Genomic DNA, 20,264 nt, shown 5'->3' with positions numbered 1-20,264 from the left:
TGAAGATAATCTAAATATTATTTATATTCAGTTTTATGTAGATTTATTAATTTTATTTACAATTTTTTGGTGTTCCAGGGTGATGTATCAAGATATTAATATATTTGTAAGTTATTTATTGCCTTAAGAACTTCCATAGACATACAGTATTTCTCTTTTAAATGTGTAGGCCCTACTTCGAATCAGATATAATGTTAAGTTGATCATTTCTTTACGATCCTTGTAATTTTTATTTTGGCTTTTTTTTTATTCATGTAGATAGTTATTTTCTTAATAGTTGGAAATATGTTTATATCGATAAAAATAACGTTTATTTGCATGTCAACTTAACAAGGCTTTGAATAAACTACAAAATAAAAAATAAAATAAAAACATGAATGGATTTTCATAAGTCATTAAAAATTTATGATTATGATCGAAGTAAGATGATTGTCAATTTTTGTCCGTTATTTTTCAGTGTTAAAATTAACTCTATACATATACAGAACTATTCGTTACTTTGCAACAAATAAGCAGTGAGGCCTGAATGTGATCGGATGAAAACTGCGTTTAGTGCACGTGGCAACAAAGTTGACGATAAGTACTATGACAATGGCTCTCTTGACCTTTGTAATTTTTAATTGAGAGTCATGTGTTGAGTTTGTTAACAACCATTAGTTCTTATCAAGAAAACAAAATTATATATACATTATAATCGAAAGTAAAGATCTCATTTCTGAGGCAATCGCGTCCCATAAAAAAAACACAATTTTGAGAAAAAAATATTTTTAATTATATAGTTTTAGTTTAAATGGAATCAAAAACTCTAGCCACATGTATGAATTTATTTACATATACTGAATTTCTTTTCACCTGTCACTATAGGTCTAATGTATGGTGGATATTTGCGTAGAACCAAACGCTTTCAACCGGTTTGAGCCAGAGGATACCACCTGGGTGGCCTTGTGAACAATTATTTAGATGTAGTTAATCACACAGTTAATTGTGTCACCTGGTAATGAATATTTTTGAAGAGACTCTCCTGACTATGTCGCGGCCAATCAGAAGTGAAAGATATGCAGAAGCGACAGTCCAAGGATAAATATTATCTTATTTTCAGTGTCAGATGAGTGGACAGGGCTGACGGTCTACATTTTTTTTGATAGCTCTATATAATACGGTAGCGAAGCTAGTTAGGTAAACATTTATGTTATAGAAAACAAGATGAAGACCTTCATTGTCAGGTGAGTACTGCGATATTCTTTAGAATTGCAACATGACGAATAAGCTTTGGTAAGCTTTTGAACTGGCATAATAATGTACCCGCACTATGGTGCTGAAATTATTTGATTTTGCTCTAATATGCCCAGTGTAGTCTACTGATTGAAGGCCAATATAATGGGGCAACATTTAAACTAACCTGGAAAAATTTATCACCCCCGTTGATTAAAATTTTATTTAGTTTTAAAGCATAACTGGGTAAGAATGAGCGGGGATCACGTTAATATGACGCTTTTTCGCGCCATAATTGTTGTTTTTATAGGTTACCTTTTTATTATTACATTCTTGTAGATGTTTTACACAGTACAAGCATAGAAAAAATATATTTTTTTAATTTGTTTTAAAAAAAAATATGTTACACTTAATCTGCTGTCTGTGAAATGCCAGACAAGTTTTCATACTTAAATTATTTTCCTTGACTCTCACTAGAAGTTAATTTTATGTTATTACACAGGGGAAAACATCGAATAAATAACTTATTTAGAATTTCCCAGGAATTAATGTGAAAACTTGATACACGTAGGCCTATTGATTACGATTCTGAATAAAAATATATTAAATAATGTCGTAATTCCTCAGTTATAGGCCATAATTTTTGAAGTTTTAAATATCCATCCTGCACCAAATTATTAATCTATCTAAAAGCTTTTGTTATGCAGTTATGAATAACCCTTTATTTTATAACAATCCAAAATAAAAGCAAACATCCTATTATTTCGGAAAACAAAAATTATTTCCACGACTTAAGCGGCAAGAATTATTAATCGGGTATTTTTGACTATTCATTGTGTAAACAAAAACGGGTTGTCTGTAAAGTCCATTTACGGACGATAATTTTACGTGATAACGTCATAAGAAAAACATTGATGAAAAATTGCATACTTTTTAATTTTCAAATATTATTTACAGTTATTGGAAATTTAATTTAAATAATTTGTTTAAATATAATCACGAACAATTAGTTAAATAGCCCGCCTTAACCTGTTTGATATTATAGAAGATTTTCTCGCAAGGTGGTTGGTCGGTTATTGCACGCTCGGCTCAGGCCAAACGTGACAATTTTTCGTGCGTTCAGCCGGAGTTCATCGATTTATAAGACGTTATCACGTCAAAAATATTTACTGTGCTAACTTAGTAATTTGGTCTCTGCCCCCCCCCCCCCCTACAAATTAGCATGTATGCTTTAATTTGAAATTGTTTTCAATATGATCGCGTAACAAAAGTGTTTAGTCACAGGATCTAATAAATTGGTGCAAATGGGAATTTTAAAACTTTTGTAAAAAAAAGGGGGGGGGGGGGGGGTTAAATGTCTATAGCTCAAAAACTACGACACTATATAATTTTTTAATTTTTTTTTTAATTTTTGAGTCGTATTTAATTGTCGTATCAATTGCTCTCGGCTTGACGATGAGTTCCAAGACATCTCGTGTAGGTATTTACAATTTTATCGAATTAGTTATTTATGAAATCAGAAAGAAAGAAAAAGCATTCCGAAATTGTAAGTAAGAATTTTCGACAACCTCCATCCACCGAGACGAGACGTGCCTGTGGAGGGGGCGTGTTAAGAAAAAAAAATAATTAACAATATTTTTTTTTTTATTTAACTCGGCAGCGTGTTCGGCGTGGTCGCGTTGGCGGCCCTGTGCGCGGCCAAGCCCGCCGAGAGCATCTGGTTCGCCCCGGAGCACGCGAGGCTGGACATTAACGCCATCCTGGCGCCCATCTGCCAGAGCATGATCCCCACGCACGGCGAAAGCGTGCCGCAGACCAGCGCCTCGCCCTACAAGGTCACCGTGGCGAAGACGAAGGTGGCCGCCGGCGCGGTCCTCAACGGTGGGTCCCTCCTTTGAATATATATACTGTATAGAAGTCGCGAGTGGATAGGATTCACTCTACGTTTTTCAGGAGCGCATGATGAGCAGCTTGGGAACTTCACCGCTGCAGTGCGCTGCCGTAGCGCCCTGTATCGTCTTAGTTGTTATTTACCCGTTAGGGCGCAGCACTGTCGCCCGCTGTCATTCCCCGCACCCCCCACCTATCATTCACTGCAGCTCACGGTCGTTCAACGGGAGGGGGAAGGGGTGTTTGAAGAGTTCGACATTTGTCCGCTAGGGACCACCACAAGTCGATGCCCTAGAGATGGTGGCGATTGCGGCGGTGAATTAACCAACTACCTCAAACCGTATTAGAAATTTTAACCTGGGCTGGCGACTTCTATACAGTATATATATTCAAAGGTCCCTCTGAGGCGCGCCGCGAGCAGTGTCGTCGGCGTTCCACCCCCCCCCCTCCCCTTCTGCGGGTCCTGCCGTGGCCTTCCCGAACACTACAATTAGGGGCAGGCATTTTTCGCGGATAAATCCGAACGCCTACCAGACTGCAACAAGGTATACGCGCGCACCAGCAAATTTCCTTCCTTGTGATTGGCGATGGCGGCCGTCTGCGAGAGAATTCGTTGCCTTGTTTGGCTGAGCCACTCAGGACGCGCATTTGGTCCCGCAATTATTAATTACTACTGCGACTGGCCTGTTTTAACAATCGTCATGTACCTGAAAGAAACTAGCCCGATCGCGAAAACACAGACGATGCTACAGTGTTTTTTTTTTAACTTTCAGCTAGTCTCGAATCTTTTTAGCGAAATATGCATGGCCCTAACTGTAATGTAGTATATGAAACCAAAACAATGAAACACAATGGCATGATTTGAACCACGTGTTGGTTTTTCGTTCGTTGTCACCACGCTAATTTACCGTCGCGCTTCAGACACACACACAACCTAAATCATTGAGACGTTACGTTATTTTTAATGTAATAATGCTAGTTTAATCACAGTTTCTTAAGAGCTGTGATGATTTCTTTATTTATTTATTCAAATACATTCCAAGGGTAAAGTAGCTTGACTTCTGGGTTGTATGCGGTGTCCTTGGGCGACTGCAATGTCGTACCGAAACGTCGGTGAATTTGTCGCCAAGGACGCGGCTACAACCCAGAAGCCAAGCTGCTTCAGACGATGGCCGCGAAAGCCTGCGAAAATTATTATCATTCCAGGGATAGTTCCACTATAACAAAGTTTTTCGTGTGACCAAAACCAAAATTTTTTTAGCACGTATCCCGATGTCCAAAAGCGCGAACATATGCGGATGCATCACGTCACTCACGCGATTCCGCTATCTTGTTGACAATTTCGGCTCGCGGGTAAAGCAGAAAAGAACGCTGTTTCCCAGAATTCAAAACTAGTCGTTCCTCCTTGGTCGGCAGCGCCCGGAGGCTGCGACAAGCAGGCGGGAGTCCTGTGGCTACTGCCGGTGTTTTTGGTGTTCGAGAATACTGATGCTGGCGAAAGGCAGGTCGACGTAAGCGGGAGTCATGACAAGACGAGGCTATCAGAATCGAGTCGCTGGTGCCAGCGACACGTGAAGTCAAACAAGTACATGGAGACATTAGTCCGTGGGGTGGGTGCACTGTTGAAAATTACCACTTCAAATTTACGAAAAACGCCGGTTACGAATAATACAGATATCTTATTTATTATTTTTTTACGGATTTTTTCGTGAACTTACAGGAACAGTTAAAACTCATCCATCAAGACTAACAAGGACTAAAGGCAATCCGGACAATCGAAAATTCGGATAATCTGGGTTTTATGGGTAATACGAAAAATCATATCCTTAAATAAGCAGACTTACCTTTTATTACGATAAAAAAAGATTTTTTTGAACAAAAATACCTAGTGTACATGCCCTATTTTGTTTGAAAGTCATTAAAAAGTATAAAAATAACTTTTCACGACATTTCTAAACAAATAATTCGTACACTTACTTCTGTTGCTAACATGTATGGCGTTTGAATGAAACACGGCTATGCAAACGCTTTATAACATCAATAGTTCAGCTAGAGCGGTGTCGGGCTGTCGCTCACAGTAGGCTACTCCACGATGTTTATCAGCTGGTGCGCTTTCTTAAACTCGACAAAAAGCATTTTATTACCATAGTTCTACCATCCATGCAGGATATGTACATTCAATCTTAGCTAAAAAGTGAATATTTGGCGTACTTATAGTAACGTTCTCGCTAACGTAGTTAAAAATTCTTATGTGGGCATTAAATATAATGTTTACAAGCCTGATCCGGATTATCCTGAGATCCGGATCATCGAGTTCCGGATGGACGATATTTTACTTCACTTAGTTATCTTTTGTCAAACGTAAACTCATAAGAATCATTCAAAAAATTGGTTGTCTGTAAAGTCGGTTTACGGACGATAGTTTAACGTGACAACGTCATAACAAAACATTGATGAAATAATTGCATACTTTTATGAATAAAATTGAATCATTTTTATTTTAATAATAAAAGAATAAATACTTGATATTATACTAGTAATCAGATTTTTAAAATGCAAGAATAATTAACCTTTATTGCCGAAATTGTTGTTGTAATAAGCAATGAAAACCACATTAACTTTTCACTTCACTTTATAAACAGTCGACGAAACAGTTCACGTGTAGATGACTTGTAATTAATTTTTAAAAAACTGGCGTTTAGCTATAAAGTTTATATATAGGCCTAATTATGAACAAGCTTTCATATAAATAAATTGAAATCAAATATATATAATCAATTATATGAATCACCATAATTTTTTATTCAATTGTAACATAACATTATTACTGCACTCGCCGACAGATGCTACTTTTTTTAATAACAAAAGAATAAATACTTGAAATTATACTACTAATCAGATTCCTTTTCGTACGTACATTTGACGTAGAAATTATTTCATATTACACATTTATTAACAAATTTTAAGTTTTCTCTTCTGTCGGTGCGGCGCTAGCGTACAATGAGCTTAACGGACACAGCGTAACGGAACAATGAGCGTAACGGGACACAGCGTAACGGAACTATGTGCGTAACGGGACACTTTTTCGTGCGTGCAGCCGGCGTTCATCGATTTATTAGACGTTGTCACGTTAAAAATATTAACTAATTCTTCAGAAACATTTCAAGTCTACAAAAAAATCAGGCTTCTTCTTCCACGCGCGTGTTTACCGTGTTTACAACGGAACACACACTCGGAAGCAGGAATCCATCGTAGTTTATACAAAGATATAGTTATCAGGCATTACGAAGGCCCATTCGTCTATTTGAGACGCTCTTCGTTGGAAATCCGTAAATTAATTGCAATTTGTAGCAGTGTGCATGATACAAATGACGAAGTCACTTTGTTTATACATGGGTTGGCAACAGAAGCCGTAGCTACATTAAGGCAAACTATGGATGTTTGTTCTATGAAATCGTTAGCAAGAATCGAAAAACAAAAGCTACCATGTAGTAAGTATTATTAAACCTACATGATAACGACTAATCAACCAGGAAATAACATAAGATTAGGGACACCTGTATTTCGCGATTTCATTTCATGTTAAGGTATTTCACAAAACACTGTAGCTTTTTCTAAAAAAGTCATGGCTAGGGCCATTCAGATTTTGCGAAAAGATTTTGAGACCAGCTGAAAGTTAAAACACTGTAGCATCGTCTGTGTTTCGTGATTGGGTGAGTTTCTTCCAGGTACATGTCGATTGTAACAACACCAATCACAGTAATTCAGTGCGGAAGCACACACGTATTGAATGGCTCGGCCAAATGAGGCAACGTCTTCTCTCGCAGACGGACGCCAATCACAAGGAAGAAACCGCTGGTGCGGGTATACCTTGTTGCGGTCTAATAGGTTTGCAGATCTTTTCGCGAAAAATACCTGTCCCTAGTAATAGAAAATTGTGAGGGTACAGCAGTACGGTGACCACATTCTCATTGGCCCCTTCAAGAGCGGGACGACACCTCTCACCGACCTCAGCCAATAGGAGAAAAGCTACAGTACTTTGTGAAATACCTTAACACGAAATGTATTCGCGAAATACAGGTGTCCCTACATAAGACTATTGTCACCACAAATGCTTTGCTATTCAGAAGAAAAGTGGGAAGGGGTGGTCTTAATACTTTTTACTTCAGTTGTTTGCATGACAATAATATATTGCTCAAATCCACTCCTGAACTTCTCACCTCCATGAAACAAACCGCTCTGTTAGAATGCAACGACCAGATCTTATCTTCGCTCTCGGAAATTGATAAGCGATGCAGTTTCGTGGTAAGAAAGAAAGTAAAATTTATTTATGACCAGCTAATGCCCGGCATTCGTTTTATGTGTCTTTAAATTATTTTTGTAATTTTTTGAAGTAGGCACTCACAAAGCATCTCTATCTATCTATCTTTATATTTCCCTCCATAAATCTCAATATATTTCTATATACTTAAAAATTTATCTATATCTCTATCCATCTCTATTTTTATATCTCTCCAAATCACTCTATATATATCTATATATGTATGTTTCTACCTATAGCTCAATCTATCTCCTTATCTATACCTCTCTATATATCTACATATATAGCTCTCGCTAAATCTCTCTACCACTATCTATATATTTATCTATGTATTTATCTTTATCTTTACAAAACTGAAGATAAACACACAAAAACTTATTTATATTTATATATTTTTAACTTGCTATATTTTTATCTATCGTTTTACCATCACAGGTATGACACAGATATATAAAAACACACGGGTGTTAAATGCAACGTTGCGTCAAAATTAAAAGCCATCTGTGAATAACTTTAAAGTTTGTATTCACATAGTTAGGTATAGAAGCCAGTTACTTGTGGCTGGAGACCGAAAAAATTCGTGGATTCATTTCATGATAGGCTGAAATTCAAACATGTGTACAATTCTGCTGGTTCTGCTATTGGCTCGCAGTTTAACTGGAGCTCTCTGGGCCAATGAGAGACCATCGACCAAAGAAGCGTCGAATCACAAGCTACCCAGTGGAGACGCCTCACAATTTAGTACCCAATGAACACGCGTGTTTACTTGATATGTGCAGAGGATAACGGAGGCTATCCTAGAGGTCATTGAATCCGCGAATTTTTTCCCGGTCCCTACGTTGCGGCTGCTGGTCTGTGGGGGGGATCTGAAGGGGGGGATCCTCGTGTGTTGCAGTGACGGTTTCGGGCTCGGACTTCAAGGGCATCTTCATCGAGGCGAGACGCAACACCACCCTGGTCGGCACCTTCGAGCCCAGGGCTGACAACTACACGTTCATCGCGAGCTGCTCGCCGGGCAAGAACGTGAGTGTCGCTTCCAGGCCACGTGTCTGTCAAATATAATTAAATAAATAAAATGAAGTAAAAAAAAACATCAAAAATCACCAAAAGAACCCATTTATAACGAAATAAGTGTACTTTAATAGAAACGAATTTAATGATTAAATGCATGAATTGTAAAAACCAAGTTTTTTACATCCGGAGAATTTTCCGACACTGGGCCCACCCGTCAACTCAAAAAATCGTGAATCCGGCCGATGATTTCAATTTTAAATCCACGACAGTACCATCATCGTTAGTTTATTATAATTCAATAAATTTTAATATTATGGTTGTGAGAACATTTAAGTCCAATTTATATTTCAATCATAGCATTAAATCGTGTCTTATACACAAGTTTGTGTTCAGGCCAAGGCTTTGTCGTAACACTCTCTCGTTGTGGAATAGCGTTTTATTTGCTGTTTTTTTTTTTTAACCATTAAATTGTTCGTGTCTTGTCTTTTTTAGAAAATAAAATCATATTTCATTTCTTCCTTAATTCTTCATTAAAATTAATGTTTCAAATTCCGTTTTCATTTTAGGTTCCCCGCTATTGCTGAAAAATAGACAAATAGTTTGAAATTAATGTTTTCGTTAAAAAATTATTTTAATATTTTATAAAAAACCATATTTTCATTAGGAATTTAAACAGTGCCATCAACAGATGGCATTCCTAATGAAAACGTATAGTAGACACCATCTATTTACAATCTGTTTAACTACCACGACAGTGATAGATTGTTTACATTCTATATGCAAATGTAATCCATCACGCAAATCGATCAAATTAAATCAACGTAAAGCGTTATAAATCTTTATAAGCTGTTGTTCATAAACCAACGTAAATAAATAAACTTAATTAACTGATTTAAATCAACGTATATAATCAGGTAAGGACTCCTGACTTCATAAACATTGATTCAGAACATTTTTTGTACATAAATAACGAATTTTGGCAATAAAACTGATATTTATTACTTCTCTTAAAGTTAAAATATATTTAATTAATATAAACTTGCATTTACTTATTTCCACATTATTTCATTACTATTCAGTGTTTTATCACGACACTGCGAAATATTAGCACGGGTTAGCTAGTTTTTATTTATTTACGATTGATAAATTTAAATATATTATTTCAAGGCTATATAGAATGATTGATAAATAATAAACTGTGCAATACTGTAACCTCCCTTGATTCCAAAAAATAAAATTATAAACTAAAGAAAACTCCGTTTGAAAAAAATGTAGAATACCAAATATCATATCTCTGGTTCAGTTACGATCAAAGGTCTCAGAGAGAATTTCGTAAGACAATCGGGGAAAATGCAAATAGTACTGGCCTCTGTTCTGCATGCTTTGCAAACAAAATCAATTGATTCCCTCATATGATATCAAAATATATTATATCCAAATAAATTTAAATGTATCACAATTACACAAGCAGAGCAAAATATATCGGATATATTTCGCAACAGGCTAGAATCCAAACTCTTTCACCTTCTTGCTGCTTCAGTGATTGGACTACTGTTTACCTGAGGAACTCTGAGCCAATGGAAAACCCTCAAAAAAGAAGTTCAAGTACAAGCATCCCATTTAACAGGTCTCACGAGTCAGTGGCCAATGAGAAAGTGTAATTTGTCCGAGTACATAGAGTATCTTGGAGTCTATCCTAGTGATCATGTAAACCACGAATTTTTCCAGTTTAGTTATTAGTAGAGACCGGAAAAATTCGCGGGTTCATTTTGTGATATGCTAAAATTCAAATAATTATACCGTTGTGATGCTTCTGCTATTGGTTCACTGTTAATATGTAGGACTATTGGCCAATTAGAGACAATCAATCAAAAAGGTATCCAACCACAAGTTACCCACTTGAGACGCCTCATAATTCAGTACCCAATGAACGGGCACCGTTTGCCCAAGTAGGCAGAGGATCGTGGAATCTATCCTGGAGGTCATTGAACTCGCGATTTTTTCCAGTCTCTAGTTATTAGGGACTTTTGTACCACTACGTTCAAATACTTACAGTGTTTCGCTTGTTCCCCTTTTTTTCAGAATGCTCTATTCTACGAGAACAGAGCAGGCGTGAAGGAGCTGACAGTGCAATGGAAAGCACCCGAAACACCTGAAACTGTCGTCTTCAGGTGGGACTCAAGCTTTCTCCAACAATTAGCTTTAGCCCACCCCACACAATGACCATTTCATGTTATAACTTCTGTTGTACCCATGGGTATAAATATGTGCATAAATGTTTGTACAGCAGAAGATAAGAAAGAATTCTCAACTCCATACACACGATACCTATAATACTAACAGAAAACCAACCAACGCAGTTGCCGACGAAAGCAAACATATAGGGGAAGGATGAACATGTTGTCAATTTAACAAAATAATGAAAAAATTTAAAAATTGCAGCTATTTATGTTAAAAATTTAATAACATGGCGAATTTTTTTAAATATTTTATCTTCTATAGTTCATTTTCAAAAAGTTAACAAAGCTGGTTTAGCACAAAAACAGAGCAATTTTGAAACTAACGAAATTGTATTTTTTATTGGAAGGTTAGTTCAAAAACTATCAATATTAAATTTTAAAGGATACAGGGTAATTGTATTTGCTTGAGTGTAGTTTATTTATGATATTTTAAAAATATTATATTAATCAGACTGTTCATATAGCCAATTCACAATATTTATTAATTGTGCTGTTTTAATTTTAACAGTAAAAAAATGCTACCGATTTACATAGTTTATATGTGTTACTAGATTAATTATTTTACAACTTACTTTCAGAAATTCTAGATAGCAATATTTTTAATCCAGTGGGACAAAGAAACCCGCATAATCGCATAATAAACTTGAATCTAGAGTGAAGAAAAACCATTTCGCATTTTCATTTAGGCTTACGAGGTGTGAGTTTCTATGAAGTATTTATTATTAAACCATTTATTATTAATCATTATTTATTATATTTTTAAAAATATTTATTGATAGTTAATAATTTCATAATAAACTGTGGAATTTTAATTAGGGAATTTATTTTTTATTTAAATTACTTGTAACATATAATTTTAATTTTATTTTAGTAAAAATAAATCTACCTAGTATGAAATAATAAAACCAACTAACTGAGCAATGTATTTAACAATATTGAGGCCTTACTTAAGGCGCTCGAGTTTAAAGTCGGGAGCCGCAGAAGGGTGTACCAACTAAAAGCAGTGAGAAGTACGGTCCCTAGGCAAAAAAGAATGACCTGGATAATAATTGAAAACATCACTGCCTGTTTACTATTTAATATTCCTGCTTGGCATCGGCTTGGTACATTAAAATACAGAACCATTTACACAAATCTACAGAAGATCTAGATCTCGCATTAAAGAAAAGGACATCTAATGTAATCACATATTATAAACACTATATTACGGGTAATTTTACAAACATTTAGAAAGGTTAAGTTTTTCCCTAACAGGTCCGTTGATTACACTGCTGGATGACGTAATTGTCTATAAATGTTATTTAGGCACAATTCCCAATATTTTGGTCTAACCGGACTCTCGTTTCGACGTAATTTTGCGAGTCTCACATCCCGCACCACAGCAACGTGATAAGTCTGGCTTGCAGTTTACGTAAATTCTCACGTAGCGTAAAAAGGAGAAGTCGAGTTTATTTCGCCACATTACGATTCAAGAAACTAGCAAGATAATGAATTTGAGTTTATGATCAGTCAAGTCTCTCTGCTCATAGCTTTTCCTTAAAAAACCAACCCGGTGCCCGGTTGTTAATAGCGGTTGCGTCGAGGCTTACTTGTAGTTGCGCAGCATGGTGGACGATAACCCGGGCTGGGCACTGGTCGATGCGTAGGTGAATGGAACAGCCTTTCCATTTTAGCAGCGGCGCAACACGCCTGCACCCGACGAGCCGAAGTCGACTCCACCAGCCGCCAGCACCGTCTCCCCGCTCGCCAGCCGCAGACCGTCGCAGGTTAACGCGTCACCATGACGTCATAAGGCTTCGCGCGCCGCGCGGTGTTGGCTCGCGGAAACACACACAAGCGCAGCGCCGTGAATGTCCGTAATGCTTATGTTTTAATCAATCTTCAGGACGAAAATGAACCAAGTGCCAAACATATGATATAATTAATTACCAAATTAAAAGGAGGCGTGGCAAACGCCTCAATATCCCCCCCTTAAAAAAAACTAAATTAACACCAAAAACCAAAGAAATTTAGGTAGCTTCGAGCCACTACAAGGCGAGAAAACGGGGAAGCACTCAAAACACGCCATTCAAACAAACGACCTCAAAGAAAAGCAAGAAGAAAAAAGCACACAGTGAGAAAAAACACGCGAAGAAAAACACATGAGAGAGACAAAAAAAAAAAACAATGATTAAGACCAAACAATGCTTTGTGCCACTTTCCCGTTTACTCGTTAACAAACAGCAACATAATTCCTTACTAGGGGGTAGTAACCGTAATCCACCTCTGAGACACGTAAGGCGCAATAAGAAACCTACTCAGCAGCATTAGCCCTATACTTAAGTCGAGCAGCCACCCAAAAAGAAAACAAAAATTTAAAACCCCAAAAAAACTAACCAATACGACGATAAAAAAAAACTTTTAGACCTCAAGTCAAACCCGACAGTCACGAGCGAAATGCCCTAAACGCCCACACCTAAAACACGTACCTCCCTTCTTAACTTTATTAGGCCCTCGCGAACTTTCACCACTTTTGCCCACCGCGCCTTGCATTAATTGCTTTTTGAACTGGAAACTGGTAAAACAAACGTTTTCCACCGCCACTGCCCACTCTAATAAATCTGACAACTTATGTGGCTTGTTCACGTAACACGACTCATGACGCACCTGTGGACAAACCTTTTCGAGAACAAGACTAACCCATTCCTCCTCAGTCTTACTCACTCCTAGTGCCTTCGCATAATCCAAAATCTCCTGCACAAAATGCAAGACGGTTTCATTTAGCTCCTGAAATCTATTAACTTTACTCATAATTAATTGCTCACGAACCCGCCGAGGACAAAGCTTATTCCACAACGCCTCCTTACAATCAACCCATGACATATGACTCTTATAACCCGCAATGACTATATCGTAAGCTAAGCCTGTGTAACGCGAAGCAACAGCCAAAATTAAATCACTCTCATTGGAAAAATAATTTGCGTTAGCTAGCTTGTCTACGGCCATGCAAAACTCTAATATATCCTCTACATTTGCTGACTGCAGTTTCGGAACATTTTCTAATGATCGCAAAGCAAACTTATTTTTTAGAAAATTTGTACTAAGCGAGCCAGACCCACTCGCTTCCGCCTGTTCCGTTTGCCACGAAACTCTTTCTCCTTTCAAATGCGCCACAAACTTCTGTCTTAAAACCTCTATGCTTTCGTCCGCACTGTGCTCGACTGACGCAGCTCTTAAATTAGTCATTATCTCCTCTTTATGTAATTTATATATCCAAGCCAATGCCATACTGGTTATATAAAAAATCAATAAGTATCTTAAACACCGAAAACTACCGCGTCTGCGACTCTGACTAGCAGAGTGGCGCAGTTTTGAGGCCTTACTTAAGGCGCTCGAGTTTAAAGTCGGGAGCCGCAGAAGGGTGTACCAACTAAAAGCAGTGAGAAGTACGGTCCCTAGGCAAAAAAGAATGACCTGGATAATAATTGAAAACATCACTGCCTGTTTACTATTTAATATTCCTGCTTGGCATCGGCTTGGTACATTAAAATACAGAACCATTTACACAAATCTACAGAAGATCTAGATCTCGCATTAAAGAAAAGGACATCTAATGTAATCACATATTATAAACACTATATTACGGGTAATTTTACAAACATTTAGAAAGGTTAAGTTTTTCCCTAACAGGTCCGTTGATTACACTGCTGGATGACGTAATTGTCTATAAATGTTATTTAGGCACAATTCCCAATATTTTGGTCTAACCGGACTCTCGTTTCGACGTAATTTTGCGAGTCTCACATCCCGCACCACAGCAACGTGATAAGTCTGGCTTGCAGTTTACGTAAATTCTCACGTAGCGTAAAAAGGAGAAGTCGAGTTTATTTCGCCACATTACGATTCAAGAAACTAGCAAGATAATGAATTTGAGTTTATGATCAGTCAAGTCTCTCTGCTCATAGCTTTTCCTTAAAAAACCAACCCGGTGCCCGGTTGTTAATAGCGGTTGCGTCGAGGCTTACTTGTAGTTGCGCAGCATGGTGGACGATAACCCGGGCTGGGCACTGGTCGATGCGTAGGTGAATGGAACAGCCTTTCCATTTTAGCAGCGGCGCAACACGCCTGCACCCGACGAGCCGAAGTCGACTCCACCAGCCGCCAGCACCGTCTCCCCGCTCGCCAGCCGCAGACCGTCGCAGGTTAACGCGTCACCATGACGTCATAAGGCTTCGCGCGCCGCGCGGTGTTGGCTCGCGGAAACACACAAGCGCAGCGCCGTGAATGTCCGTAATGCTTATGTTTTAATCAATCTTCAGGACGAAAATGAACCAAGTGCCAAACATATGATATAATTAATTACCAAATTAAAAGGAGGCGTGGCAAACGCCTCAATATTATAGTCATAATATGAACAAAATGTATTAATACCCACATATTTGCTTGAAGCACAATACGTATAATCCAGTAATTATTATTTAAATAAAGGTAAAAACAGTCATCGTAGTGCCGAGGTTTTGAACGACATCAAAATTTACCCCACGATTATCACAACCGTGCGCTATACCACTAGTTACCGAGTATAACGTGTTGTTAAGTGAAAATAGAATAATATTTATTACTAATGTAATGCATTTTCATTGTGTATTTTAAAACTTGCAATTACTTATTACTATGATTATTTTAGTTTGCCAAATATATTCTAGAGTGGGGTTTCTATCATAAAGCTTTATTTGGCATACCATTACGTTTGTTACGTTCCCTAATATTTAAAAAAAAAGGGGCTATATACAGGTTTGATTGCTGGGAAACCTAATATGTACATCAAGCTCTGTCCCTGCCCGAATATTCACCTTCGGCCAACCTCGGGATTTGTTTTATTTTTGCGCAGGAAAAAATGAATTCAAATATTAAAAGTGGTCGGTTAGGTTACGGTTAGTTAGGTTAGTATAACTACATTAAAATAAACAGAGAAATATAAATATATATAAATAAACCCGAGGTTGGCCTAAGGTGAATATTCGGGAGTGTTCGGGCAGGGACAGAACTTGATGTACAACTTAGGCTCCCTTTGATTGCTACGCGTGTGTCCGCCATCTTGGCGAGGGTATAGCAGAAAATAAATAACACGTTCTATTACGGCTTTGGCTAGACTTCGGGTGTGAAAACTTTTATACCCAAAGCCAGGCGCCTTGGAAGGGTGATGGAATGTTTCCTACACGAGAGCAGGCGCGCAAACAGAAAAAAAAAGTATGAAAAATTGAAAACTCCTAAGGTGTACTGGGTATCGTGTGGGTCTGGCTTAAGTGTTGCAACGTTTATAAAAAAAATAAACAATTCGTTTGAATGGCGCAACCAACAATTCGATAAATGATCAGGATCGTTGAGTGGTCAGGTTTCACCGGCTATCTTCCAAGCAGATCTGGGTTTAACTCCCAGCAGTGTGAAATCAAAATTGGTTTTGCAAGTGGTGGGCTTGGTTTTTTACCGGGTCATCCCGTTTTCGACATTCTACCGCTGCTCTAACACACTGTTCCAACATTCATTCGCCTCTAACGACCTCGATGTTATAGATACATCAGGCTGTTATTTCATTCAGTCTCTTCTTTATTTGAAAAAATAAGGGGGGATAATTGTGGTTAAAACCTTGTCGTTATTATAACAAATTTTGTGATGGTTTAGTTCGATCTGTGATTTGCACGTACTCCATTACAGCTGTGGGACTAGATATAACTCTATATTTATGACTGTGTATATGTATATGTCTATATTTAAAATTAGGTATATGTCTTTATCAATATTTATGACTATGTTTATGTATTTGTTTATATTTATAACTATGTAAATTAAAAACTGTCACAATTAATACGAATGTCATAACAGAAATTCGTATTTTCTTTCCAAAATTAAAGTCAAATAAAAAACTTAATTTCCTTTGTTTTTAGTTTGTGATTCACTTCGGCATGGGCGAACAAAAATCATAAATGCCCGCGGGTAAGAATCCAAACCCAGTATAACTACGAAAGCTGTTTTGTATCGATGCAGTTGTTTTCATGTAAATGTACAAATTTACAAATATCTGTAATTTAACATAAATATCTCTTCCATTTACAACAAAAAAATTGGTTGTCTGTAAAGTCGGTTTAAGGACGATAGTTTAACGTGACGTCATAACAAAACATTAATGAAATGATTGCATACTTTTATGAATAAAATTGTATCATTTTTATTGAATTATCATTATTTTGTATGGATACAAAGAAGGAGTGAAATGAAATCTACAATTTAAATGATAAATTTACTCTTATTTGCACTCATTAATTCAAATATGTTTATTACTTTAACGAAAAGATTATTTTAACTATAACTTTTATACATGTTTGCTATTTAACTTCTTCCAATCTGTGTTATTCTGTTAAGGATAGGACGATGATAGGAAAAGTAGGAAACGAATGGGAGTGTTTCAAGTTGAATGTGCCTCGAAAAAGTAAAATCGATGGTTGTTCCAATCGAGTGGAAGAGAGATAGATGCTGCGCAAGCTTACAATGAGCGTAACGGGACACGGCGTAACGGGACAATGTGCGTAACGTGACACTTTTTCGTGCGTGCAGCCGGCTTTCATCGATTTATTAGACGTTGTCACGTCAAAAAAATTTATAGAGTAGTGAGTTGACACCCTTCGGTTGCAGATTCGGCTACTTACCCCCCCCCCTTCCCTACCCGACGCCATCATCATTTCCTCTCATCCTTACAGCGCCCATTTGTGCCGCTGCATATTGACTCGCGCGTTTGCGACATTGAACGGGGGAGTGGTGTCTGTTCCAGGTGCACGACCGTCAAAAGCTTCTCAGTGTTCTGGGTCGGAGATGAGTCAGCCAAGGTGAAAGTAGTGGTAAGTTAAAACTCTTCCATCAACACGTCATGTCATAGTTTCGTAAACCTTTAGGGTCGACTATTATTTCATTCATGGCATGAACTGAGGGCACGAAATGGTTGTTTATACAAATTTTAACTACCTGTTTTTATTTAATCTTTGTCGCATAGCTATCTAAATTTAGGTTATCAGTCATAAAAAAAATAATTTTCCAAAATTCTGAAAATCATTTTTTCTAGGCTTTATTTGAGGAAAAAAATCAAACTTTTTATATACGAATATCTACTAAAAATAAAGTTACATACGATAAATAGCAAAATAAAAAATGGTTAATTCAAAATTGTGTACAAGGGCAAGTTGGCTATCATGGCATTGTTGTGTGCAGAGGCGCACCCAGGAATGTTTTTTGGAGGGGGTTTTAAGTTTTTTTTATGAAGGAACACCGGTTTCAAAAATAAAGAGGGGAGTCTGGGGGTCCTCTCCCAGGAAAATTTGGATTTCTAGGTGAAAATTGGTGCTATTTAAGAAATTTTTGTATCTAATTATTGAATATACTGCTGGTAGAAAAAAGAATAATTTTTAGTACGGTACTAAGTTTTGTTTTAGACAAGAATCAAACCATGATACCTTTATCAAACCCAGGGTCTCGTCCGCTCAAAATCAGTATTATTTTAATACCATGAGAATCATAGCATGCAATAAAGTCCACATTCTGTGCAACTTAAATCACTGACAATGATGGTTTGCTTTTTACTGCATTCACACACACAAATTAAGTTCACTCTTAGAGTAAAAACAAAGGGTATAAAATTCACACATATAATGTCTAGTTAAAACTGCAGGCATACAGTCCAAAATTATGCAAAAATTGAGATAAACGTAGCACACAAACAATTCTTAGTTTTTATATAACACAAACTGATTTGTAAAAAAATTAAAGTAATTCACGGTAGCAGACTACAAATGTAATACTAACACCATAATGTATACACTGACGTGAAAACATCTCACAAAGTTTGGTAGATTGAGCGCTGCCCATAGACCATCGTACCTATTTTGCTGGGACTGGGAATGTTTTTACTTTTCCCGTTCTAGATTTTTTCTTCACATTTTCGGAGGGGGTTTAAACCCCCAACCTCCCCCCCCCCTGGGTGCGCCCCTGGTTGTGTGTTTGTTACTTTGGCCCGAAAATGTTAAAATTACTTAAATACTCAATACCAAAACGCTAAATGTTTTTCTTACGGACGGAAACAGAAACGTTCGTGTGAAAGAAATTTGCTTTGAATTAATTCAAACACAAAATTTAAAAAATAATAATGATAATTTTTTGTTCTGATATTTGTCGTGATTAAGCTGAAAATGTTACATATAAAGCCATTTTTTTAAATGAATTGAAGATTATTACTTTTTTGTAAAGGGAAAACACTGTAATTAATATAATTCTAAAAAAGCTAACTAATTTTAATTTTTATAATAGTAATAATTACATCGTTATCGCCAATTTCATGGGTGTACCCGTGTGCACTCAATCATTGGTGCGTTTCGTGCACGAGTTGATGTAAGAACAAAGGCTTCCAGTCCAACTCACTCTATCCAAATTGACTTTACACTGGTTTTTAAAGTCATATCATGTTAAGCCCCTGTGTTTATAGTTGTAAAACCAAAATATTTCTTTCTTAAAAAATAAAAAAAACTATATACTTATATATTTTTTTGCATTTGGGTCAAATATGCTTATATGTATAATCGTTTATAAAAATAAATAATTAACTGTGTTATGCCAAAAAAAGTATTGAAAGGAAATGGATGAAATATAAATAAACCTGTGTTGAACTACATTAGAACTAAATACAATTGTCAATATTTTCATTTACACTTAATTATTTCCGAAATTTTATGCATCAAATAAACTACTGTACTTTAAATTTACTTGGAAATAGTTGTAAAGTAATTTCGCACTTAAACATAGATGGGATACAAGATAGTTTTAACTGCCATACGAACTCTCGTTAAATTTATCGACCATATTAAATGGTTTTCCTATTATTTTCATTGGTGTACATTTGTTTATATTTTTTGTGTAGGTATTCATTCTGCGTGTTTCAATATATGTTTCTTTTTCTTTCAGAAGAGTTAGTGAGTGACAAGAGATTTCTCGACATTTTTTAAGCATGAAGCACATCATGAAGTCTCTGAAGACTTTTCTATATGTTAGATTGACCTAACTGCTTTATAAAAGTTGTGTATCGAAAACATAAATACAATTAAATAAAGAAATGTACAAAAACATTAGCACTTTATAAAATTAACTACCAATTCATATATATTTTATAGCCTACGTAATTATTATCAGCTTTTCTTCATTTGATTAATAGTCTTAATCTTACATCATGAACATAACAATGACTTTTAATGATCTTCTGAAATTATAAAATTGTCTTTATATTTTCTTCTAGTAATCAACATTTAAGATTATTATTTTTATAAAATGCCTTTAGTGCACTCTTAATGTCATTAAGGCCATGAAGTACTACAATAAAAGAAAAGTGTTATATTTTTTGTCCAATATTTTGTTATCCTTCACGAATTTGTGAGGGATGTTTAAATGTCAAATAGAACTACCTTGTATATGCCCTGTGTAGATTTAATTTTAGCTATTACAACTAATATGAAATGTGCTATAGCTTGAGGATTTCACGTTTGTGGGTTCAGTGCTTTCTCTTGTGTACATTG

The 20,264-nt window shown here is 36.5% G+C and overlaps 1 protein-coding gene across 1 annotated transcript; it reads left to right on the top strand.

The window, feature by feature from the left end:
• The first annotated feature begins 655 nt into the window (after positions 1-655).
• LOC134532694 (putative defense protein) lies at positions 656-19,820 on the top strand. The gene is made up of 6 exons (XM_063369401.1): positions 656-1,223; positions 2,873-3,093; positions 8,319-8,446; positions 10,520-10,608; positions 17,483-17,549; positions 19,660-19,820. Exons 1-6 carry the CDS (start codon positions 1,204-1,206, stop codon positions 19,666-19,668), a joined length of 534 nt encoding a protein of 177 aa, XP_063225471.1. The 5' UTR covers positions 656-1,203; the 3' UTR covers positions 19,669-19,820.
• The last annotated feature ends 444 nt before the right edge of the window (positions 19,821-20,264 follow it).

The sequence above is a fragment of the Bacillus rossius genome, chromosome 6, assembly GCF_032445375.1.
Source record: "Bacillus rossius redtenbacheri isolate Brsri chromosome 6, Brsri_v3, whole genome shotgun sequence".
NCBI classification, from domain to species: domain Eukaryota; kingdom Metazoa; phylum Arthropoda; class Insecta; order Phasmatodea; family Bacillidae; genus Bacillus; species Bacillus rossius.
This window is presented reverse-complemented; position numbering and strand designations above follow the sequence as displayed.

Coding starts and splice junctions, on each gene's coding strand:
- LOC134532694 (XM_063369401.1), top strand. CDS start 1,204: ATGAAGACCTTCATTGTCAG. Junction 3,094..8,318: donor CGCCGGCGCGGTCCTCAACG/GTGGGTCCCTCC, acceptor CGTGTGTTGCAG/TGACGGTTTCGGGCTCGGAC. Junction 8,447..10,519: donor GCTGCTCGCCGGGCAAGAAC/GTGAGTGTCGCT, acceptor CCTTTTTTTCAG/AATGCTCTATTCTACGAGAA.